Source organism: Taudactylus pleione, unplaced genomic scaffold (genome assembly GCF_031769625.1).
Source record: "Taudactylus pleione unplaced genomic scaffold, aTauple2 ptg000145l, whole genome shotgun sequence".
NCBI classification, from domain to species: domain Eukaryota; kingdom Metazoa; phylum Chordata; class Amphibia; order Anura; family Myobatrachidae; genus Taudactylus; species Taudactylus pleione.
In genome coordinates this window covers 3443742-3468671 of record NW_028284547.1, presented here as the reverse complement: position 1 = coordinate 3468671, position 24930 = coordinate 3443742, and the positions used below count along the sequence as shown (strand labels likewise).

Genomic DNA, 24930 nt, shown 5'->3' with positions numbered 1-24930 from the left:
GGTTATGATGCGTATTATGGTGATATACAGTTATGAGGTGTATTATGGTATTATAGAGTTATGAGGCGTGTAATAGTATTATAGGGTTATGATGCGTGTTATGGTATTATTGGTTATGGTAATATAGGGTTATGATGCGTGTTATGGTATTATAGGTTATGGTAATATAGGGTTATGATTCGTGTTTTGGTAATATACAGTTAGAAATACCTATTATGATATTATAGGGTTATGATGCGTATTATGGTAATATAGGATTATGATGTGTGTTATGGTATTATGGGGTTAAGATGCTTGCTCTGGTAGTATAGGGTTATGATGTGTGTTATGGGGTTATGATGCGTATTATGGTAATATAGGGTTATGATGTGTGTTATGGTATTATGGGGTTATGATGCTTGCTCTGGTAGTATAGGGTTATGATGTGTGTTATGGGGTATGATGCGTATTATGTTAATATAGGGTTATGATGTGTGTTATGGTATTATAGGGTTATGATGCGTGTTATGGTAATATAGGGTTATGGTATTATGGGGTTATGATGCATGTTCTGGTAATATAGGGTTATGATGCGTATTATGGTATTATGGGGTTATGATGCGTATTATGGCGTTATGATGCGTATTATGGTAATATAGGGTTATGATGCGTGTTATGGTAATATGGGGTTATGATGCGTGTTATGGTAATATAGGGTTATGATGCGTGTTATGGTAATATAAGGGTTATGAAGCGTGTTATGGTATTATGGGGTTATGATGCGTGTTATGGTAATATAGGGTTATGATGCGTGTTATGGTATTATGGGGTTATGATGCGTATTATGGTAATATAGGGTTATGATGCGTGTTATGGTAATATGGGGTTATGATGCGTGTTATGGTAATATAGGGTTATGATGCGTGTTATGGTAATATAGGGTTATGATGCGTGTTATGGTAATATAGGGTTATGATGCGTGTTATGGTAATATGGGGTTATGATGCATGTTATGGTAATATAGGGTTATGATGCGTGTTATGGTAATATAGGGTTATGATGCGTGTTATGGTATTATACGGTTAAGATTTGTGTTTTTGGCAATATACAGTTATAAATGCCTATTATGATATTATAGGGTTATGAAATGTGTGGGCAGATTGAACAATCTTCATTCATCTTGCTGGCTCTGTACACGCCTCAGCCTGTAGCCTTTGGGGAGAATGTGACAAACGTTCCAGGTGTAAGGCACATAATACAGTAACTCAATATCTGTCAGTCTATACCCCAGGGTAACTCATGAAGGATCCCCCGCTGTGAGTATATCCTCACCGGAGTGTGTACTCAGTGCTGAATACACATCTCATCTCTGTGACTATCTGTGTGGGGTTTGCTCCCTGCCTGGGGGATAATACTATATACACAGGGAAGCAGACTGTGTGTAAAGAGGGAGAGTCTCTAATGCTGATTATACACAGGCGGATGCAGCGACTAGTCTATAGGCTGGGGCCGTGCTCTATACAGTATGTACTATGGGCTTATACACACAAATCTTGGCACTTAGCGGAGATTAATAATACAGTACATGACTCTCAGCAGAGCCTGCACTCACTTGTCACTGTGACCAGCCCTGCTATTTAAGGTACTAATTACACTCCTATTTGTCCCTGTAATACAGCCATTACCCAATTACACTATATGCCATACCTGCTAATAGCACCTTGTGGTAACTCCCACTATATCATTTCCGTCTCTGGAGAAGCACTGTACAGCTGAGTGGTGCCAGGAACAACAAATGTGTGTGTGTGTGTGTGTGTGTGTATGTGTATATATATATATATATATATGTGTGTGTGCGCTAAAGGTGTAGCTGACCTCTGTACAGCGCAGCGTAATATGGTGGTGATCTATAGATGAACAATAAAAGTCACTAGTGATTCTCTACAACCAACCTACTGCCTTGCAAAACAATTGTAAAGCACCACAAAATATGCTGGCGCTACGTATATAAATGTTAGTAAGGTAAAATGATCCCCCCTCACATTATTAGCTGTGAATGCGCAGTGCTTATTGTGTGCTGGTGACTTTTTTTTGTTTTGTTTCTATTTTTGCTTTAACTTTTTTACATTTTTTGAACTAGTCGCAGACACAGGAAGAAATCGGTGGAATCATTTCAGCCATGAACACAATAAGCGCCAGCGCACGTACTCTGTGGAAGCCGCTAGGAATCTAGTGTCGGTGTGTAACTTTAGGTGGGTACCGGCACCTTTTTTCACAGAAAAATAAGCACAATGTAAATGAATACAGAGAGGCTGCCGTCTGCCCCGTCCTTAAGTGAGTGACCATTCGTTTCCGAATCAGACGATTGCATGTTGGTGCGATCACAGCGGAGGCACGTGCGCCAATCTGATCAATTGTAATCCGAGCACATGGAGAACATTATTTAGCATCACATGAAGGGGCATATTTACTATTTATTGGGTTTTTAGGGGCATATGTATCAGCTTGATGTCAGATAAGATTGTGACATGTATATCACCAAGCAATCAGCTCCAAACTATCATTTCTTAAACAGAGCCTGCAAAATGTAAGTTAGAAGCTGATTGGTTGGTAATATATATCTCACAATTTTATCTTGCATCAAGCTTTGATACGTATGCCCCTTAGACTCTATTAATTATAATTTCTTATCGACGCTATTCGTGACAAAAAGCAATGATAGATCGTCCGGATGTGCTCATTTAGGCTTACCATATCATCCCTTTTACCGGGATACTCATGAATTACACAGGTTCTGTGACTGGCTGACTTCAAGCCTGGATTCACCTGGTTTTAATGAGCCACAGAACCTGTGTAATCCATGAGTGTCCCACTTTAAAGTAGGGATGTGCAGGCTCGGATAGGTTCGAGTTTGCACGTTGAGTTCGGATTTTTCCCTCCAAAAAAACGGAACTCAGAAAGAGGCTAAACGTCATCTTACATGGACGAACATCATCATTCCTGTGTTCGTCCATGTAAGATGACGTTTAGCCTCTTTCTGAGTTCCGTTTTTTTGGAGGGAAAAATCCGAACTCAACGTGCAAACTCGAACCTATCCGAGCCTGCACATCCCTACTTTAAAGGGATGATTTGGTAAGCCTATACTAATCGCATGCAGGGATCGGACCCGGTCTCTGCCGTGTGTCAGAAGTAAAATGCGATCATTTCACTTCTCTTTTGCGAGTCGGCGGCCGTTCTGTGCATACGCAGTCTGCTGACCACGCAGTTGCAGCAGCCATTGCCAGGTAATGTCTGAGTTATATAGCCCGTAGGCAGGGGAATATATTAATGCACGAGTGGGTTTGTGTGCAGCCGGCCACCTCCACTAAGCAGCCCTCAGCCCCGCTCATACTTACTTGCAAGCGGGTCCCTCCTCCTCCTCAGCGCCATCTTCCCAGGTTTATGTCTATCCCGCAGGTTCTCAAACTCGGTCCTCAGGACCCCAAACAGTGCATGTTTTCGAGGTCTCCTCACAGAATCGCAAGTTAAATAATTAGCTCCACCTGTGAATCTTTTAAAATGTGTCAGTGAGTAATAACTACACCTGTGCACCTGCTGGGTGACCTGCAAAACGTGACCTGTGTGGGGTCCTGAGGACCAAGTTTGAGAACCACTGGTCTATCCGATCCTTTGGAAGAAATTCAGATCATCACCAACATTAGTTTATATTGAACTATTAATACATTGATTTTTCAGAGTATATATTATGTAGAGCTAATTACATATCACACTTATGTACACATACACACTGTACAATATACATAAGCTCACATTGTGCAATAAGGAGGTACTGTATATGTGTCTGGCCAGAGATATATAACCTCTAGCCAGACAGCTACTAGTGTAGTGTAGTGTAGTGTGTGTGTACATATAAACTGTATAATGTGTGTATACTGCTCTCTATGTGGATCCTGTATAGACATCATACATATTATACATGTGACTGTTTGACCTCAGGCAAACACATGAATGAATTGATCCCCAGGTTCTGTCCCCGCCCACTATCACCTTATATGGCGCATCCGTTCTTGTAAAGGGCCGCAGCTCGCTCACTGATTGGCCGCCGCTCCACCTGATTGGCAGGCCATTAACTTCCTTGTTCGGCACAAACAGAGGGGAGGGGCGGGACGTATGCAAAATAGCTGCCGCCGCTGCCCAATGAGTGCCCTTGGAGTCCGGGTACGGGAGTGCCCTGGGCTCCTAGGATAAAGATCGCGATCCCCATTGTTAAGGGGATTTAAAGGGGCCGTGATACGGGGGCAGGCGCATGTGGGAGGCCGGGCCGAGGGACCTGCAAGCCGGCCGCGCCCCGTGGGAAAGTCCGGGGATTGTACAGAGGGTAGGCCTGGAAGACGTGGATACGTGGTAGGGGCCCAGCAGAGGATCTACAAAGGGGGCTGCGAGTTTGCTGGGGGGGTCGCACGGATTGGGACATGGAGCCGCCAGCGTCCAAGAGGAGATGTCCCGGCCTCAGCCCGAGGTACAGACCGGACTCTCTACTGGATCTAAGTGCCAAGAAAGTGGCAGAGACGTGGGCCTTCGAGCAGGTAATCTGTATTTCTGTCTGCTGTACACAGGCTTAATGTGTGACCAATATGTATTATTGCACTTGTTCTAGCCTATGCTATGTATATCCATATTATCACTATACATTAAGCTTGTGTGTATGCATGCGTATATCTAATGTGATCACACAGGCTTACTGTGTGACCTCATATAATATATATTATTACACATAACCTGTGTGTATATATGTGTGTGTGTATATATATATATATATATATATATATATATATATATATATATATATATATATATATATATCTGTGCGTTGTATAAATAACTGGTAATTTAATAAATATTGTGTAATCTATAGAGCTATCTCGGTGCTGTAACATTTATAGTGTCCGTTGTACCCCCATTCCCACGAAATAGACTTGTTTTCTTACCCCACCAGTGAATACAAGCACACAACGTATGTGGGGACATATTTAGACGTATTCTCATACATTCGGTGCATCATAGTATCACTGTGACATCATCACTTCCTCATACTATACACCCTCTCCGGACTCTCCCTACATGCCGCACCGAATGCCATCAGCCCGGGGTGTGCCTCCGTGTCACCTGTCACTACTGAGGACACCATCTGGTAAACCTGCAGAGCCGCCTGAGGGGTTTTCACCTATGGGTAATGATGAAGTGTAGCGTCCCAGATTATGCTTAGTGATTGGTCTGAGAATAACATCATTCATCCTTTACGTTCTGTCTGTGGGGGTAAAATTATTAGGGACAGTAAACTCCGCCATCGGTGTGGCGTGAGGGGGTCACTGCATGGGCTTATAATACGGTGCCCATCTATAGGAATTATAGGGGCTCGCTGGCAAGTTATTAGACCTGGCACCACCTTCTATTTGAGAAATGAGTTTGTAAAATGTAAAATGACATTTAGATCAAGAGTTTAATTGTTTGAAAAGACCGATGTATAATGTTTACTTATAGCTGTGTCTCTCTGGCAGGTGGAAGAACGCTTTTCCAGGGTCCCCGAGCCGGTCCAGAAGCGCATTGTGTACTGGTCATTCCCACGCAGCGAGAAGGAGATCTGCATGTATTCCTCGCTGGGATATCACCCACCTGAGGGGGAACGGGACTCTAGGGTCCCATTTAATCGGGGTCTGCAGCTGTTACAGTCTGGAGCAGTACAGCGGGTATTACAAGTCGGTGAGTGCTGATCTGGTGTACACGTTGCGCCCTGTAGCAATGCCGAGTATTGTGGCACCGTGGCCTTTATGCTTTGTACAATGAGCACAGACTGTCATTATTGTGCAGTCCTTGGGTTGCATTCACTCCTGCCTGCAGGTCCCTGAGAGGGAAGAGGGGGGGGGGGGGGTCCCTGCTTGCAGATCGGGTTTAACAGAATTATTTTGAATGCAAACATCCTTTTTATGAATCAGGTGGTTTGCTCTCTTGTGGTTTCTACGTTTGATCAGCTACGTTTGTGTGGCGTGGGACTATGGATGGGGGCCAGGTTAGGGGTCCCCACCACGGATTGTGTGTGTGTTGTGTATAGGAGTGTGGTGACTGTATGTCGCTGGTGAGCATCTACACCTGAGGCTGCAGGTGGTGACATGTAATCCGGGTGACAGTTGGCAACGCTTCTCCCGTCACCTCGAGATGTGCTGCTTTTACTCTGAGTCAGTGGCCTGAGAGCTGCGTCTTGTCCAGGCTTGTTACGCTGCGTTAGAGAATGGGCAACTTCTCAGCATGCCCATACACGTGCCAAGGCTGCAGATCAACCCTGAAAGACAGCCTGCCGATACCAGAGGCCGTCTGCATGTGGAGCTAATGTCTGCCCGGCCTGTGCTTGATGTAGTTTGCCCAGGGCGAACCCAATACTGTGATTTACTCCCTAATAAATCCTCAGGTTATGTGCGCACAGCCCCCTGTCCTCCCCCTCTGACCTCCTAGGGACGCAGACACTGGCTGTAAGGATCGTTTTTATCTAGTTTATCCCTGTTTTGATATAATTCCGTTATTATATATTTAGATATCAATTTTGAATGTTTTTTGTTTTGTTTTTTTTCTCTTGTTTTGTTTTTTACTAAATGTGTTTTTTTGTTTTTGTTTTTCCATCTGTATCAGCCCCCGGGGGACCCACTCCCCTGTGTGATTTGTATTTTGTACACAGTAGATAAAAGTGTCATTGTCGGGGAGAGGGGCCTGAGGCGCGTGACGAAGACAATGTGAGACTGATACCCGGCTATCATGCGTCACAGAGCCCACACATGTCCTGACCAGGGGGGAGACCCGGGACAGTCTGCTGGGCATGAATGGTCCTCATTCAGGGCTGTGAGAGCAGATGACCGCATGGGTTATGTTACCCTATAATGTATGTGTGTATCGCGCACACACATCGCGGTGGGATAGACTGCGTTATCATTATGTGTAGGCTTGTGTCTTATTTGTGTTTGGTTTCTTATGACCACCTATAGTATAATAAATTACCATAGTACCTGGCCCAAAAAAGTGCTCCCAGGTCCTGTCCTGTAACCCCAGAATATTCCACGCCAGCTGCGAGAATCCTATTAGATGCAATATATATTATATAACAAAGAGAAGACATAAGCTGCTGCTGTGTAATTGAAACGTGCCTGATTAATCTCAGTGACGAGCTTCTCTGAATCCGAAATAAACATTTATTGAACACACAATAAAATGCATAACATTATAAAATGTATCTAAAAAGAATATATTCAGCCCAATGCTACAGCTACTGTAACATCTCCTATACTTGATAAAATGTATGTAAATGTCGATATAATCCACATATGGAGAGTCTAATGGTGCGTACACACGGTACGATTAAACTTGACTATTTGAACGATAACATTCATATTGTCCAGTTTTTTGGCCCCTTCCAACAACCAAATGACCATCGATGCGCAGGCACAAATGGTCGATCACAACCATTGCCCGTGCATGCTGGTCAACTTGGTCGATATCGACCAGGTTACTATAGGGACCCACGATCGTTGATGGCGGGTCGTTAGTCGTTTGGGGGTTGGTGCTGTGCTGGATGTTCGCTATCGATCATCCAGCACATGCAGGACGATCAGACAGCGATATCTTTATCGTTGTCTGATCTGAACGTGTGTATGCATCATTAGATTGAGTTCAAGATATAGAAATTACTTTGTTGCTCACCGCTTGCTAACATGCTAGGTGTTTCATATCCAAATGCATTGGCTGATATATACCGGCGTTTAGCTGGTACTTGTAGTGTGCCTGATCTCCCTTTGCTCGTTGGATGTATACAGAGCGCTAGGTGCACACGGATTGATCCACTAGGACGTTACTCCAAATAGCAATGAAATGGGCAGCAAAGTCCACACGTAGTAGGCAAGACGGAGTAGCTGCTTTGACACGAGACGGGTACCTGACCGACATCGCGGTCTAGTTGTAGTCCCACGTCAGCGATGTCAGCTTCACCGCACTTACTCCACACGCAGCTGCAGGCTGATTGTTCCCTGATGTGAGCGGACACCTAGGTGCGCATAAGTTGGAGGTCGCGGTGAGCAGCAATGTCCACCTTGGATTTAAACCGCAGTAGCACCGATAACGATATTTCTCCTGCTGTTTAAATCCAAGGTGGAAATTGCTGCTCACCGCGACCTCCAACTTATGCGCTGCTAGGTGTCCGCTCACATCAGGGCATCATTGTGTTTTCTGTTGTGTATGTCAGACTAGCAACTAGCGATAAGTTTTGCAGCGCTGCTGATTGTGTAGGAGAACAATCATTTATTCATCTGATTCTCACAAAGATTATATATTTTTTTGGTATTTGTAATTCTCTAAATGATTACAATTGTGTTTCATGAGCGCCAGGTGTAAACTAAAGACGTCGGTGTTCCTGACCAACCTCAGTTTATTTATACAAAACATATTATATAATGGCCATGATGAGGACAGCGATGGCATTTTTTGGAGTAAATACTGATATATTTCCGTACTTTCAGCACCGTGTCTTTGTGGCAATTCGGTTGAATCCTTTGAATGTAAATCAAATTAAGTTTCTTACAATTTCAGTATAGTAATTAACTTCCCAGAGCTCTGTCATAATTGACTTTGAACTGTGTGTTCCTGTGGGCGTGTCTGTAGCAGGCCAGTTGTCAGGCCCCTCCCCTTTTATATGCATGAGTGGAATTGGGTCAGCGGGGAGGGGTGTCTGAACAGATGGGGAGCAGAGGATCCTTTTATGCTGTGCTGACCCCTCTGCTCCTATATTGGAGACACTGGTTAATCGTGTGTAACTTATCCTGGTCTTGCAGCTTTGCTGATATTTATCGGTGGTCTGTGCTGATGAACAAAGTGCTTTTATACAGTAACGTCACGTACTCTCCTTAACACGCATGCAAAGCTATTTTCCCTATCTTCTTTTTCCTCGCCACCTCTCCTAACTCCGTTCCTCTCCTGTTCCCTCCAGGATTCCACCTCAGCGGCTCGGTCACAGAGTCGGGAGAACCAGAGAGGACCTACCAAGTGTCCATCAGTTTTGACCGGTGCAAAATCACATCCGTCAGCTGCGGCTGTGAGAACAGAGACATTTTCTACTGCGCTCACGTGGTGGCTTTATCCCTGCACAGAATCCGGCGGGCGCGGGGGGTGGAGCTGAGGCTCCCCATCTCTGAGACGCTCTCCCAGATGAACCGGGACCAGCTGCAGAAGTTTGTGCAGTACCTGATCACTGAACATCACACGGAAGTCCTACCAACAGCCCAGCGGCTGGCAGACGAGATCCTGCAGCTGGGCTCCGAGATTAACAGGTTACATGGTAAGATCGGAGCACAAGGTTGTTTGAGAGATGCCTGGAGATTCTTGCTGTCTGTTCCATGGCACGTTATCCCGGATGACTGAGCCGGGTGCCGTGTGGTGAGACACCTGCAGTGCCCACTTGGTCAAAGAATTTTCTCTTTGGCTCAACCCGCTTGGCACCTAACCCCGGCCATATTGCATCATGTGACCTTCGTTATTGTTGTACAGATGAGGATATGAGTCAGACAGGAGATAGGAACTTTTCACCTACTTTTTTTTTTTTAATAACTTTTATTGCCCTGTAATAGATGTGGGAAGGGACCGTTTTCCTGTGTGTTCAGCTGCCTGCCAATGAAGTGTGGTATAACAAGTCGACGCCAGAACGTCGCCAAGTTCAGCACATTTGTTGATGAGACCCTTGTGTAGGCGTATGGGGGGTTTTAGATGAACACTAAAAAAAATCAGCAAAAAAAAAAGAAACTTCTGTCGATCTTCTGAAAGTCGATTACCTGACCGGACACCCTGCCAATGCACTGCCATCTTATTTTCTTTGTTTTATATATTACTAAATTTACTGTACTAGCCTAACTTCTGTAAGGTGCTGCTGACCGCGTGACTGTGTAATAAATACATTTCAATGGCAACACAGGACAGTATATAGACGTACTCTTATACCAATAATGCCAGGCTGTTGTACTGTACTACATAGGGGATCAGTAATATATAGTGTTATACAAGTACTGGGAACCTCTATATGTAAAGTGGTGTCATGGCTAAAGGGTATCCTGGCATAAGACTGCAGTATATAGCGGTACAGAGTAGTGCTGCAGAATGGGCAGGCAGCACGGTCTAACGCCCCCTGAACTCCCCTTGTTTGCATTGCACTGTACTTGTCTCCTTTGTTTCAGATTGTGTCCAGGTCTTGTGCAGCCGTCCGTTCTACCTTTCCGTCACTTATATTTCTCAATGGTCGTAAATATCTCTTTTTGTTCTCCAGGAGCCCCAGACCCCACCGCCGGGGCGGGCAGAGAGGATGACAACTGTTGGCATTTGGACGAGGAGCAGATTCAGGAGCAAGTGAAGCAGCTTTTATCGAACGGCGGATACTACGGGGCCAGCAAGCAGCTGCAGTCCATGTTCAGCAAGGTGATTTGCGTAGGTGGTTTGGGGCTCTGGATAACTCTTCCGCTGGCCTTCATAACTCCGTCCGATCAATACACCCTGCAGGAAATGCATTACACACGTTATCCATCCACTGACCAGACGTGAGCCAGATTATGACCCCTGCTGTCACTGAATAGATGTTCTTTACAAAATCCCTCTATAGTCCATAGCTGCAGTAATATCCCGTCTTGCTTGATGGGCTTCCACCTCTGTAGTCTCTCGAGCATCTCTGCTTCTCCTCTTTAGGTGCGGGAGATGCTGCGGATGAGAGACTCCAACGGTGCTCGGATGCTGATCCTGATGACGGAGCAGTTTCTGGAGGACCCTCGTCTGGCTTTGTGGAGGCAACAGGGAGCTGGCATGACTGACAAATGCCGCCAGCTGTGGGATGAATTAGGTGAGACGATCAGCAGGGTGGTGCTCTCCGGACCCCCCCCCCCCCCCCCCCCCCCCGTACATCCGTCCGCAATATAAGCCTAGATGAGCAGGAAGGAATAGGGCTGGGAGATAACTGGCTTGGACCTCTAACGTGTTGCCACTTTGACCTTCATGATCTCTGTATTTTCCTGTGCCAGGTGCCCTGTGGGTATGTGTGGTGCTGAGTCCTCACTGCCGGCCGGAGGAACGGGAGTCCTGGCTGGAGCTGCTGCGGAGGTGGAACGCCATGGACATCTGTCCCCTGGAGGAGGGAAACTATACGCTGGACGGTCCCGGGGCACAGACTGTGGTACAAAGCGCAAGTGGAAGCCAAGGTATGACTGTATGGGGAGAGATCCCTTATTGCAGGTGCCTCGAAGGTCTGTTCATAGGGGGGGGGGGGGGGGATGGCTAAATCAAATTGACTAATGTACGAATTGTCACCTGTGCTCAAGCATGGATATCCTTAAAACCTGGACTGTAATGGTGGAGTGTGGGAACCTCTACTTTAGAGTGTTTATTTAATGTGGGGCCTGCAAACAGGAACATAGTGGGTTGGGAAGCAGAGATCCACAGTTTTATGGCAGTTGACCATTGTCAAGTTAAATCCGTGACCCTCGATGGTAAAGTTTAATGTTGGGTTTGTATTTTCGTCCCTAGCTCTAGCGCCCCGTCAGACCGTTTTCTCCCGGGCTCTCAAGGCTGGGGAGCTGTGTTGGAACGACGCCCACTTACAACGGGTATTGAACGGGGAGACCTGCGCTCCAGGCGGCGGCGTGAAGAGCAACACCGACAAGCTGTCCTACGACCCACAGGGCCGCCCACTCTGGTTAGGGGACCACTTTCCGGTGGCATGCGCCCGGGTCGATGCACTGCGATCCCATGGGTACCCGCTCCAGGCATTGAGGCTTGCCGTCTCTGTGGTCAACACCATGAGGCTACAGCGCCAGCACCAGATGGAGGGACTGAAGCAGCAGAGGAAAGGTGAGGAGAGGAAGGGGGGGAGAGATGCTTCGGAGAGGTGCACCATGACGTGCTGGGTAGAATTGGGGATGTCATGTGAAACCCGGTGGTAGGTTTGCGATATTGAGATATTTAGTGTCAACTTGGATACTTCTCTTGGCAGAGCTGCAGATGAAGGGCAGCACGACTCTCACCAACCTGGAGGGGTGGATTGGTCACCCCCTGGATCCCATCGGTTGCCTCTGCAAGACCTTCCTGGAGGCCAGTCTGCCGGAGGATGAAGGACCAGCTCCTTATCCAGGTACAACTAATTATTACATTCTCCATGGTTTATATTGGCTTGCTCAGTCATTAGGGCACGGTTGGTACGTCCCGGGAGATTGAGATAGGTGGCCGTAGATGGTCTCTAACTTCTGACCTGACTGGCAGATGTGTAGGGTATTCTGATAGGATTTCTCTCTTTCAGAGCTCGGTGGAGAGCAGAGGAAAGTCATGTATCAACACGTCCCAGTTCCTGGTGGGTCCCCATCGGGGGAGTCTCTCTTATGCCTGGCACTAGAAGTTGCCCTTATGGGGTTGGGGCAGCAGCGGGCTATGCCAGAAGGGCTCTATGCCCAGGACAAGCTGGTGCGCAGTGAAGAGCAAATCATCGGCCTTCTGGGGACTTTGGACATGGGGGAGAGGCTGGTGCAAGTGCTGAGGAAACAAGCGATGATGCTTTTAGAAGGTAAGTACCTCTGACGCGTTCTGCAGTGTTACAGTAACCATTAATATGGCATATATATTATTTTTCTTTCATCCACTGGGGGACACTGGTACTGTGGGTATAGGTGGAGCTGCAAGAGTCTGGGCACCAATGAGAATTTCTACTTCAGGGTCCATAGGGTATCCACAGGATACCTTGGGGTATAGGTGTGACGTCAGTCGCAGGGCACCAAAGAGTTAAGCTTTCAGCCTCCCAGGATGCACTAGGTCCCCCTCCTATACCCCGCCCCCGGGCCAAGGCACCTCAGTTTAGTTTGGTGCCCGGCCGGAGTCGGGTGCACCTGTTGGAGTGGGGGCTAGAAGAGCCCCTGAAGCTTTTTGTTCATGCAGCTGTGGCTGCACATCTGGATGAACAGCATGGACAGTCAGTCCTGACGTCCATGCTGTCTTCCCTACACCCCGCCGGTACCAGAACGCCGGTACTGATCCGGGGATGCTGGTGGGCGTCTGGGGTCACAGCTAGCGGTGACCCCAGATGCTCCGGACCATGGCCGGATTCAAGGGGGACAGAGGTAAGCAGCGGGGTCCCGCGGTGGGTCCCCGCTGATCACATGGTCCTAAGTCCCCAGGCAGGGGGCTCCCTGGGGACTGGCTGCAGCGTGGAGCCAGGCGACCAACCTGCGCTTCCACTACCCCCTGGGACAGCGGACCGCAGCAGAGCGGTAGCGCTGCGGCGTCCCAGGGGTTAAATGCATGCCAGGGGAGCGCGCCTTCCCTGTCTCACAGCCGGCGCCTCCCCCGCTGCACACAGCCCTCTCTGCACTGTGCTGACTGGTCCTGTGTCAGCGCTCCTCCCCCAGGCCAGCTTCTCTCTGCTCCTCGGCGGCCATCTTCTCTGCAAACGCATGGTGAACGCTGCTGGAAGTCTGGAAGGAAGCATCGTGGTCTGGGTCCCCCCGCATACCTCTCCTCCGCTGTGGCTCAGGTCTGTGTATGCAGCGCTGTGTCCTACCAGGCCCTGTGTCTGTGTAGTTGAGTGATCAGCGCTGTTAGTGCAGGAATTGTTATTTCTCTGCATTGTATGTGACTGTGCTAGCGCTGCCTGTAACTATTCTTCTCTAAACTGTCAGCTTTATTACTGTCCCTGTTCTTTCTGCTAAAGCCCTTGCGGTGCGGTGCTGCAGGGTGGTCTCTCGCCTATTTAATACTTAATTGGTGAGAGAGGTCACATACGTGGTGCCATCATGTCTGAAAGTGATTTTCCCCTCCGGCTACAGTGTACCACGTGCAAAGTACCGTTAGCGGAGGGGGAGGGTAGCGCGGAGGGCCTTTGCCGGCAGTGTTTGTCCATGGCGCGGCCTATTACGGTTACAGCACCGGTACAGGAGCCGCCCTGGGCTTGTTTCGCTCAGGCGTTAACAGCTTTAGTGGGCCAGTTAGCTCCGCAGCCTGCGTTTACTCCGATGGGTTTGTCCCAGCAGTCTGTGTGTCGTCACCCATGCAGGGGTTCCCACGACAATTGGTGGCACCCCACAGTCTCCCTATTTCCCCGCTCCCGGGTTCTCAGGAGCCAGCGTGGGTTAACTCCCTGACGAGTTCTTTACAGCACTTGTCGGATGTGTTGCAAGGGGAGTCTGTGATGCGGCCTCATAAAAGGCCGGTGGCGTCTCTGTCCGCTCCTTATGAGGATGACGAAGGGACGTCTGATGATGGGGAGATTCTGGATCCTTACGATCAGGAACCTTTCCATACTAAGGACGCTGATGCTAAGTCCAAAGTATATATTCCTGGACTTATTCGGGCGGTCCGCACAGCCTTGGTGATTGAGGACGAAGTTCCCCCAGCGGCTAAATCTAAGTATGCCTTTTTCAAAGATGTGAAGGGCGATGCCACAGTCTTTCCTCTTTCGGGTCAGTTGGTGGACCATTTACAGGAGGCGTGGAAACAACCTGGCAAAAGATACCAGCCGCAGAGACGCCTGGCGGTGGCTTATCCGTTCGCGGATAATTATTTTGCTAAGTGTGAATCCCCTCCACAGGTGGATTCTCACGTGACCCGTCTTGTCCGTAGTGCCACATTGCCGATGCCATCCATGTCCTCCCTTAAGGATGCTACGGACCGCAAGGTAGAAATCTGCCTGAAGTCCGCTTATTCCCTTGCAGGGGGGGCAGCACGGCCGGCTATGGCCATTTGCTGGGTTGCCAGAGCGATGGAGCGCTGGGCGGATTCATTAGAGGCTTCTTTTGAATCCGACTGTCCGGCCGAACAAGCGGAGTTGATTGGCAATCTCCGTGATTCGGCCACCTACAGCAACGAGGCGGCTCTAGACATTAGTACTCTGGTGTCTAGAATTTCTTCATCAGCGGTAGCTGCTCGTCGCACCTTGTGGCTGCGATCCTGGAAGGCGGACGCAGATCCAAGAAAGGTCTGGAAGCGTTGCCGTTTACCGGAGAAGTTCTCTTCGGTCCGGATCTGGATAAGATTGTGGCCACGCTGGCGGCAGCCAAATCTGCTTGTCTCCCGTCGGCCGCTGCTCCTTCTGGTTCTGGACCATCGTCCTTTCGGTCATCTAGGGCCCAGGGCAGGCCCAAACCACAGTCGTTTCCTCGACAGGCTGGCCCTAAGAAATCGGTCAAGCCCCGGAAACAGGCATGGAGTACCAGACGTCCGGCCCCCAAGCCAGATGACAAGCCTGCGGCCTGACGGTCCGGGTCTCCCCTTGGGGGATCCCAGGGTGGGAGGCCGCCTGCTGCAGTTCTCCCGGTGTTGGTCGTTCACTACGACAGACACTTGGGTTCTGGAGGTGGTCTCTCACGGGTACGCCCTCTCCTTCCGGCACAGACCCCCGGCTCGATTCTTCACCACGGGTCTACCATCAGACCGGAACAAGGCTACGGAGCTGCGGAAGGTATTGCACACTATGCTCCAGGCTGGAGTTATAGTGCCTGTTCCATTCTCCCAGAGGGGCCAGGGTTTCTATTCAAATCTATTTTTGGTACAGAAACCCAATGGGTCATATCGTCCGATTCTCAACCTCAAAGCACTCAACAAGTCTTTGCGGGTCCCGAAGTTTCGGATGGAGACCCTACGGTCCATCATTCTGGCGCTGGAACCTGGGGACTACATGGTGTCATTGGACATACAGGACGCTATGGCGGTCATGGCGGCTTCTCTGCGGCTGCAAGGAGTCCGCATGTTGCCGTACTTGGACGACCTGTTATTGGTGGCAGGATCTCCAGAGCTCCTGTTACACCACTTGGACCTGACCATTGCACTGCTGCAACGGCACGGCTGGCTAATCAACTGGCAGAAGTCCACTCTAATCCCGTCTCGGAGGATTCTGCATCTTGGAGCCTTATTGGACTCGGGACAGCAAAGGATCTTCGTGACGGAGGACAAGATCTCTGCTTTACAGTCAAGGGTGCGAAGTTGTCTGCACAGCCGCCGGGTGTCCTTACACTCGGCGATGAGGTTACTGGGCTCCTTGGTGTCGGTGTTCGACATGGTGGAATACGTCCAGTTTCACTCTAGACCTCTGCAGCACCTGATCCTGTCCAAGTGGAACGGGCTGCCTCAGTCTCTGAAGTTCCAGACGATTGTGCTCACCCCGGAGGTTCGCCTGTCCCTTGCGTGGTGGTTAAAGACGACCCACCTCAACAAGGGACGTCCGTTCTGGGTTCCAAATTGGGTCCTGTTGACAACGGACGCCAGTCTTCGGGGCTGGGGAGCAGTTTCGGGTCCACACTTGTTCCAGGGCAGGTGGACACCGACAGAAGCGGAGCTTCCAATAAATATCTTGGAACTCCGTGCGGTCTTCAATGCTCTCCTGCAGGCACAGCGGTTTCTCCAGGGTCACCTGGTGCAGGTCCAGTCGGACAATGCTACCACCGTGGCCTACATAAACAGGCAAGGAGGAACTCGCAGTCGGGCGGCTCTCGTAGAGGTCTCTCGGATCCTGGTTTGGGCGGAGCGCAATCTTCCGGCCATATCAGCGGTCTTCATCCCGGGAGTGCTAAATTGGGAGGCGGACTTTCTAAGTCGCCAGGACGTTCATCCAGGGGAATGGTCCCTGCACCCGGACGTTTTTCAACTACTGGTGGACAGGTGGGGTCTTCCAGAAATCGACCTCATGGCGTCCCGGCACAACAACAAGTTGCCGGTGTACGGGTCTCGCACAAGAGACGAAGGGGCGTCTCTGGTGGATGCTCTGTCCGTCCGGTGGACGTTCAGGTTCGCATACCTGTTCCCTCCGGTCTCCCTTCTTCCACGGGTAATCCGGAAATTCAAACAGGAAGGAGGGACGCTCCTGTTGATAGCTCCCGCGTGGCCCAGACGGCACTGGTTCTCAGACCTTCAGGGTCTGTCCGTGGACAGTCCTCTGCGGTTGCCGCTACGACCGGACCTTCTGTCTCAGGGTCCTTGTCTTCACCCGGACCTGACTCGGCTGTCTTTGGCGGCGTGGCTGTTGAGACGGCCATGCTGAGGTCCTGGGGGTTTGCCAGCTCTGTGGTGCGTACCATGTTACGAGCTCGGAAACCGTCTTCCGCGAGGATATACCATCGCGTGTGGCATACGTTCTTCCAGTGGTGTCGACCGAGAGGTTATGCACCGCGGGAGTTTCGTCTGTCTCGGATTCTCGCCTTCCTGCAAGCGGGACTAGATCATGGGCTTCGCCTTGCTTCTTTGAAGGTACAGGTTTCGGCCCTATCTGTCTGGTTTCACCGTAGGATTGCTACAATCCCGGATGTGCGCACCTTTATGCAAGGTGTTCTCCGTATTCAGCCGCCCTTTGTTCCACCTGTGGCGCCTTGGGATTGGGCTGTGGTCCTGAGGGCTCTCCAAGGACCGCCGTTTGAACCACTGGGCTCAGTGGATATTAAATGGCTAACAGCTAAGACTGTTTTCCTTCTGGCCGTTGCTTCAGCCAGACGTGTTTCTGAGTTAGGGGCTCTTTCTTGTAGACCCCCTTTCTTGGTTTTTCATGGGAACAGGGCAGTGCTCCGCACTCGGCCCGAGTTTCTTCCCAAAGTTGTTTCCCAGTTTCAGGTTAACGAGGAAATAGTTGTTCCGGCCTTTAACTCACCGCGTCTTTCCGTGGGTGAGGCCTCTTTGGATGTTGTGCGGGCCTTAAGGACTTATGTGGACCGCACTTCTTTGTTTAGGAAGTCGGACGCTTTGTTGTCCTCTATGGCTTCTGTAAAAAGGGTTGGCCTGCTTCAAAGCAAACTTTGGCAGCCTGGATCCGTATGGCTATTTCTGAAGCTTATGTTCATGAAGGCCTACCGGTCCCTCCTTCTCTGAAGGCTCATTCCACTAGGTCTGTGGGTCCTTCGTGGGCAGCTCGACGTGGTGCCTCGGCAGTTCAGATCTGCAAGGCTGCTACGTGGTCTTCTGTCCATACCTTCGTGAGGTATTACAGGTTTGACACCTTCGCCTCTCAGGATGCTTCCTTCGGGCGGCGGATTCTCCTTTCTGCACAGGAGCGTCCCCACCCTTAAAGGATACTGCTTTGGGACATCCCCAAGGTATCCTGTGGATACCCTATGGACCCTGAAGTAGAAAATATGAGATATGGTAAGAACTTACCCTTGTTATCTCTATTTCTACGAAGTCCATAGGGTTCCACAGGACTCCCGCCCTGTCGCACCTGTGCTGCAGATGGGCTTTGCTCTGGTCACCGGTTTTCCGTCTCCCTCTGGTGAGAATGGGATTCTTGTATGTGTCCAGATCTTTGTTCTCTCTCTTCCTTCTCCTCCTCCGGCCTATGGCTTGGTAACTAACTGAGGTGCCTTGGCCCGGGGGCGGGGTATAGGAGGGGGACCTAGTGCATCCTGGGAGGCTGAAAGCTTAACTCTTTGGTGCCCTGCGACTGACGTCACACCTATACCCCAAGGTATCCTGTGGAACCCTATGGACTTCGTAGAAATAGAGATAACAAGGGTAAGTTCTTACCATATCTCATATTATTTTCTTTGTACTTCACCAACGTAAACGCATATTGGGGAAAAAATGAAAGTGAAAGCTGCCATGGGGTATTGCGTGATTACACTTCACACTTATACCAAGCAGTGTGCTACATATAACCCATTCACCAGACTGGGAAAAAGGTGGCACACCACAACCAATGTTCTATAAAGGGGAACAACTTATAATCTCCAGCCCGTTCCCCTATTATATTATATTCCCTTTATGCATCCATTACCCCCTACATAGAGGTTTTATGTTTTTGTTTTTTTATTTGATGTGATTACAGTATTAAAACGTTTTGTTCATTTGTGTTTTAGGGTAATGATATATAGTATAGCATTACCCTAAAACACAAATGAACAAACGTCTTTAATAATGCACTCGTGTCCATAAAAAAAAAAAAAAAACATAACAGGCATAAAACTCTGTGTAGGGGGTAATGGATTATTTTACCGGATCCCAGTACTTACTAGGGCGTAAAAAGAAACCATTTAAGTGTCTCCCCTTCACAGTCCTGGTAGACAGATTACTCCCACTCCGGTCCACTGAGGCGTTTTTTTTTTTTTAAGGTGTATGATCATCTCAGTCATGGCTGTCACGTGAACACAATCCTGACTTTAGATTGGACAATCACAATTAACAATTAACTAAAAATTCTTCATAAAACTGTAACTACCTCAAGCAGCTGGAAACGCTGTAATGCGTGTCGGTGTTAATGGCGGTGGTAGAGGGGAAGGATTGGATTGGTGCCATGGGCAGGGTTTGTATTTGCTATAACTCCCCCCTTCTCTTCTGCCCATAGGTGGCCCATTTAGTGGCTTCGGAGAGGTGATCTATCGGGAGAGCGTCCCTATGCATACGTTTGCACGTTTCCTATTCACCTCCTTACTGCCCCACGATTCGGACCTGGCCTATCGCATTGCCCTAAGAGCCATGAGGTAAGAACGCCCGCGTGGTGGAGACGTTGGGTGTGTAGACCATTGTGTCCTTCTGATAACACGGCCGCCTGCTCTCCCCTGTGTTCCAGACTTCCCGTCCTGGAGTCGGTGCTCCCTCCCCATGGATCGGACATCATGCCCTTGGACTCTATGCTTACCAGTCGCTTTCCTCGCTGGTTTATCCTGGGACACTTGGAAACGCGGCAGTGCGAGCTTGCATCTGCCATGTTGACTACAGCCAAAGGTATGGGTCCTGGGTGGCTGTTATTGTACAGCATGTTGATGGTTGGGGGCGGGCTGTCGCTGGTCTCAGTGCGGACATTTATCCATCCATGGTGACCGCTTGGTGATTGAATACTGTGGTTGGCGATGGGTGTCTGTCCCAATACAAGGACTCCTACATTCTGTGTGCCTCCTTAGCCTGTGGTGCCTCATTTGGCTGATCCCTTTCCCATGCAGCTCGTGCACTGGGAGGGCTGCCGATGGTACATATCTCCATAGACCATGGAGTGATGGTCAGTTAAAATGCACACCCACAACCCTATTTGTAATCTTATTTAATGTGTGTGCTTCCATGCTGCATGCTCTGTGGTATAATGACATAACATCTATAGATGCACTGCCTGTATTGGCCACTGGGGGGTGCTGGTGTCCTGTATGTTTCTGTAATTTTTGTCTTTTTATGTTCTGTGCTCCCATCTAATTTTTATATCTCGTTCCTAACGCAGGAGACCCCAAGTGGCTTCACACAGTCCTGGCTTCCATCCAGCAAAATATCCACTCCCCAGCCCTGCTCTTTAAACTGGCCCAGGACGCCTGCAAAACCGCCACTCCCCCCAACTCCTCTCCTGACTCCACCCTGCTAAATATCTCTCTGGAGTTAGGATTACAGGTAAGACCCTCCCAACCTCCCCTGTGCTGAATTCGGGGTTCTCCAACGGTCCCTCTGATGGGAGACTGATGATATAGGAGACGGTTGTGGGCAGAATAGATTCTACAACACTGTTCCTCAGCTGTGAGAGGAGCCTGGAGCAGTTCCCAACAATTTGTTCAGCCGTTGCTATGGCGTAGTCTTGGGTAGCCCGTCCTGGCGTTTCTCTGCAGTCATTGTGCACGCTGAGGTTTGTAGTTCCACCAAACGGTGCCTATCGGTGCTGCATATGGTTTGCTAGTATCAGGTTGGGTGTTCCCCATAAAATAATCTATGAAGTTAGGCTATAGGAGGATCCTGCGCAGGTAGCCGACGGGCAGTGAGGAGAGAGAATTGCGGTTTTATTCTTGGGGGACATAGATCTGGATATCATGTCTAACTAGATGCTGTCTGTTCTCCCCCCCCCACCCCCACCCAGGTGATGAGAATGACCCTGACCACTCTGACATGGAGACGGAGAGAGATGGTGCGCTGGCTGGTCTCCTGTGCCACAGAAATCGGTAGGTGGGGCGCGATCGTTGCTGCTGGCTCCTCTGCTGTAACCAGGAATCTCCGTTTTTAACGTGTCATTCTCTCCTCCGTTCCAGGGTCCCAGGCCCTGATCAGCATCATGCAGAACTGGTACACTCTGTTCACCCCCATTGAAGCCACCAGCATTGTCGCTGTGTCCTGCACGTCCCCCGCCACCCTCCTGCGCTTCAGCCCGGACCCCAGGCAGCGAGAGGAGCTTTGCTCGTGTGCGCGGGCCCTGGCCCTCCAGTGTGCAATGAAGGATCCCCAGAGTTGTGCTCTACCTGCCCTGACCTTGTGTGAAAAGGACCACACTTCTTTCGAGGCTGCCTACCAGATCGTATTGGACAGTGCCAGCTCCGGCCCTGGTGCCCACTCCCACCTGTTCACAGTTGCCCGCTACATGGAGCACCGTGGTCTGCCGATGAGGGCTTTTACCTTGGCCACTTTAGCACTGTCTAACCTGAACATTGGTTTCAGCCAGGACTCCCATCCAGCTGTAAGCGATGTCCTGTGGGCTTGTTCTCTGGCCCACTCATTGGGTAAAGTGGAGCTGAGCACCGTGGTCCCCTTGGTTATTAAAAGCGTGCAGTGTGCGCCAGTCCTGTCCGATATACTGCGTCGTTGTAGCCTAGCACCTCCCGGCCTGGCCCAGACCCTCTCTGCCGCTCATACCGTCAGGGGCAGAGGAGCTGGGCCACGGGCCGACAAGCCGCCGCTGTGCCTGCTCCTGGAAGCCGCAGTTGGGGCCTATATCAGCACCACCCACTCCCGTCTCACTCACATCAGCCCACGGCATTATGGGGAGTTTATAGAGTTCCTGGCCAAGGCCCGGGACACCTTCCTGCTGTCCCCAGACGGACACCGCCAATTTGCCCAGTTTTTGGATAATCTAAAACAGACTTACAAAGGCAAAAAGAAACTGATGCTCCTGGTGAGGGAACGGTTTGGCTGAGACACCTGAAGATGGGGGTTCCCCCTAAAAGACTTTAATTTCCCTGGTCTGGGGGCCCAGACCAATGTGGAGGGTTAAGGGCCGAGCGCCCTTCCCAAGCTCCATATTGAACATTTGTTCCTGCTGGCGGAGGAATAATGTGTAGTGAAGGAAACGTTCATTTCTGAAGAAAAACGGCAGCACGCCGGGTGATATTGTGCATTTTTTTTTTTTATTTCATTAACTTTATTTATATAAGTGGTGAATACCCCGCCAGCTCCACCCTTCACCGTGGACGGGGTCTGTAATCACTTTTGTATGGTCCATAGTATATTTATTATCTCATGCAGTGTCTCCCAGGACTGGTTTGCCGTGTGGCAGGAAGTTGTGGTATTAATGAGAGATATTTTGGGAATTATCTGCTAGGAGCAGAATTTATATATTTATGTCTGAAGGATTATCTGTATTAACTTATTAATTTTTTTATATTTAAAGGTAAAAAATGTTTGAGATGTATTCTGATTGTTCACACCCCCTTATTGGGTGTTTAATGTGAAATCTACTCCCCACCCAAAAAAAAAAGATGAAGGCAGTAACCGTAATGATGGAAGCAGTTGTCTATTGTAGCAAAGCTTTAACAGTCCTGAAGTAATCTTCCAGTGAGAAATGCGTTTGTTTTGCATAAAGGAAAGAAAGTCACAGCATCACGCAGGACTAATGATCGGTTTAAGCGGATTTGTCACCTGTCCCCAGGAAAGGCGGCCATTTTGTGCCTCGGCAGTGTTGCTTGTTCCTATAACTACTGGTCTGACCTACAATATGGCTGCCTCCACTGGCTGTAGGTGAGGGGTTGCCCTCGCTTCCTCTCTTTGGAAATATTGGATCCGTTAGAATTTTAGTTCATATGGCCCTTTCGTGAGTATATTTGGACTTTTTAAGCCCGTATCGCTTGTGACCAAAACTGCTCCGAAAATGTATTTGACGTCCGTCTTTTTACGTATAAATAGTGTATATTACTGTATGTGTACATATAACGTAACCCCAGGACATTGGATGATTCTCTGTTGGGGATAGTTTTGATGGCCGTCAGTACGAGTAGCACTATAGTGTATAGATGTATGGTGATAGGGGAGTGCTTAATACCTCACAATCTCCCTTCTCCTTATTCCCATGTATGTAATAATCCGTATGTTGAAACTATAACTCAGGAAGATACGAGCTGCCCACCATGATAGAACTGTGCAGCACTGCAATCTGCTTTCTCTCCCATTCCCTTCTCTTACACCAGGGGGCGCCACTCCCCATATAGTCTACCACCCCCCCCCTGAGCGCTCTACTTCCCAAATGAAGGTTTTGAGTAATGCCATAAAGCAGCTCGCTGCTGCTGACTAGGATATTTTGGTGGGGAGGGGTCTGTTCTGATTTTAAAAAAAAGAAAGAAAAAAAAAAGTATTAATTTATCACTCACTTATATTTATTGAAGGTCTCTTACACTTGATTCGAATGAAGAAAAAAAAAAAAATACATTTTAAAGAAATGTTGTATTTTATTGATTTGTTATACTGAACAGACAAAGGGGGAGGCTCTCCCTACTGTGATTATACATTTCTGCGATTAAATGGAGAGTATTTCATTTACTTTGAAGATGCGACCACTTCCTTCTGCCAGTCAACATGTTATCTTTTATTTGGTGTAAATCCAGGTGTGACAGACTCAAACAGAGAGGACAATGTGGCACCAGCTCAGCTGTGAGCAGCGGTATCTGTCCTGGCACCATTAATGTGGCCAAGGCAACTGTGTACAGGCCGGCTCCAAAATCTGCAAATGCCTTAATGTGCCTACACACAAGATGCGATATCCTGAATCATTTCCCTTGAACTCTCCCCGGCTAAAGTGTCCAATCTGACCGACGATTTCTAGTGCGTCGTGTATGAGTTCTTGCCAGCAGCAGGCAAGATCTCTAGGTATGAACTGTGGGTAAGCACATGGTTATCGTGAGTGGACACTCACGGTTTGCACGATTTGTCTTTCCGATTCATTGAAAATCCTGCAAAATATCGTGTAGTGTGTAGGCACCTGTTACAATATGATTCTGACTTGAACGCAGCGCCGATGTCAGGCGCAGTGGAGCGATGTTCTGCGACTTCGCATGCGTCTCCTCATTTTGCCGTACAGAGCTTGGACGCCTGGTAGCAGAAATGAGGGGGCGTTCATGGGGTTCTAAGGAAGCACCAAGTGGTATTTCAGCACATTCGGTGACACTGATGTAGATCGGGGAAGAGCTCTGTAGCGGCACTAGCATAAGGATGCTGACGCCGCAAGGACGGTCGCCACTGTCTCAGAATCGGACCCTAAGGGGGTCTATGGGCCTCATTCACTACCGATCGCAATAGCGATTACGCACGCAGTTCCACTGCGATAGTATGCTAATCTATTGCAATCGCTATGCCGTCGCAGCATAACATAAGGACGCCCACTTTACCTTACACACATCCGTAATGTCTAGCAAGACTGCAAAACCATCGAGTACCATCGCAGCCTCGCGCACACTTACACAAGGTCTGACCTTACTCAGGAATTGCTGACTTCATCGCACGCTGTGAGTGCTCAGGCTGCGTAAGGCATCGCTGTGGATAATTGTGCACGCCCCTGCAACGCCGTTCAAACGCCCTGGCACGCCTGCTTTTCGCCGATCACCTACCACAAACGGTACTACCCGTCAATCAATCGCCCTGCGATGAGTCTGCTTAGTCACTGCGATCACAGTGGCCGGTATGCTTACTGCGATGCGTGCGCAGAATGCAACAATCGTCCGATTGCGTGTGTAATCACAGTGGCGATCGTTAGTGAATCAGGCCCTATGTACTAAGAAATGGAGATAAAGTACCAGCCGATCGGCTCCTAACTGCCATGTCACAGGCGCCGATTGGTTGGTACTGTATCTCCGTGCAGTTTCTCTCTCGCTCTCGCCAAGGCTTAGTACATAGACACTGAAGAATGCTTAATAAGGTGCAAATCTCAGCTACAGTAGCAAGAAGGGTATGCAGTCGGGAAGCCGGTGGACCTAATCC

General features: G+C 49.1%; 1 protein-coding gene across 1 annotated transcript; it reads left to right on the top strand.

Moving 5' to 3' along the window:
- The first annotated feature begins 4145 nt into the window (after positions 1–4145).
- On the top strand, positions 4146–23292 carry ZSWIM4 (zinc finger SWIM-type containing 4). The gene is made up of 14 exons (XM_088473977.1): positions 4146–4565; positions 5538–5739; positions 9002–9349; positions 10328–10476; positions 10741–10891; positions 11070–11246; positions 11572–11895; positions 12038–12175; positions 12341–12601; positions 19349–19484; positions 19574–19728; positions 20213–20376; positions 20834–20915; positions 21003–23292. Exons 1-14 carry the CDS (start codon positions 4452–4454, stop codon positions 21878–21880), a joined length of 3279 nt encoding a protein of 1092 aa, XP_088330103.1. The 5' UTR covers positions 4146–4451; the 3' UTR covers positions 21881–23292.
- The last annotated feature ends 1638 nt before the right edge of the window (positions 23293–24930 follow it).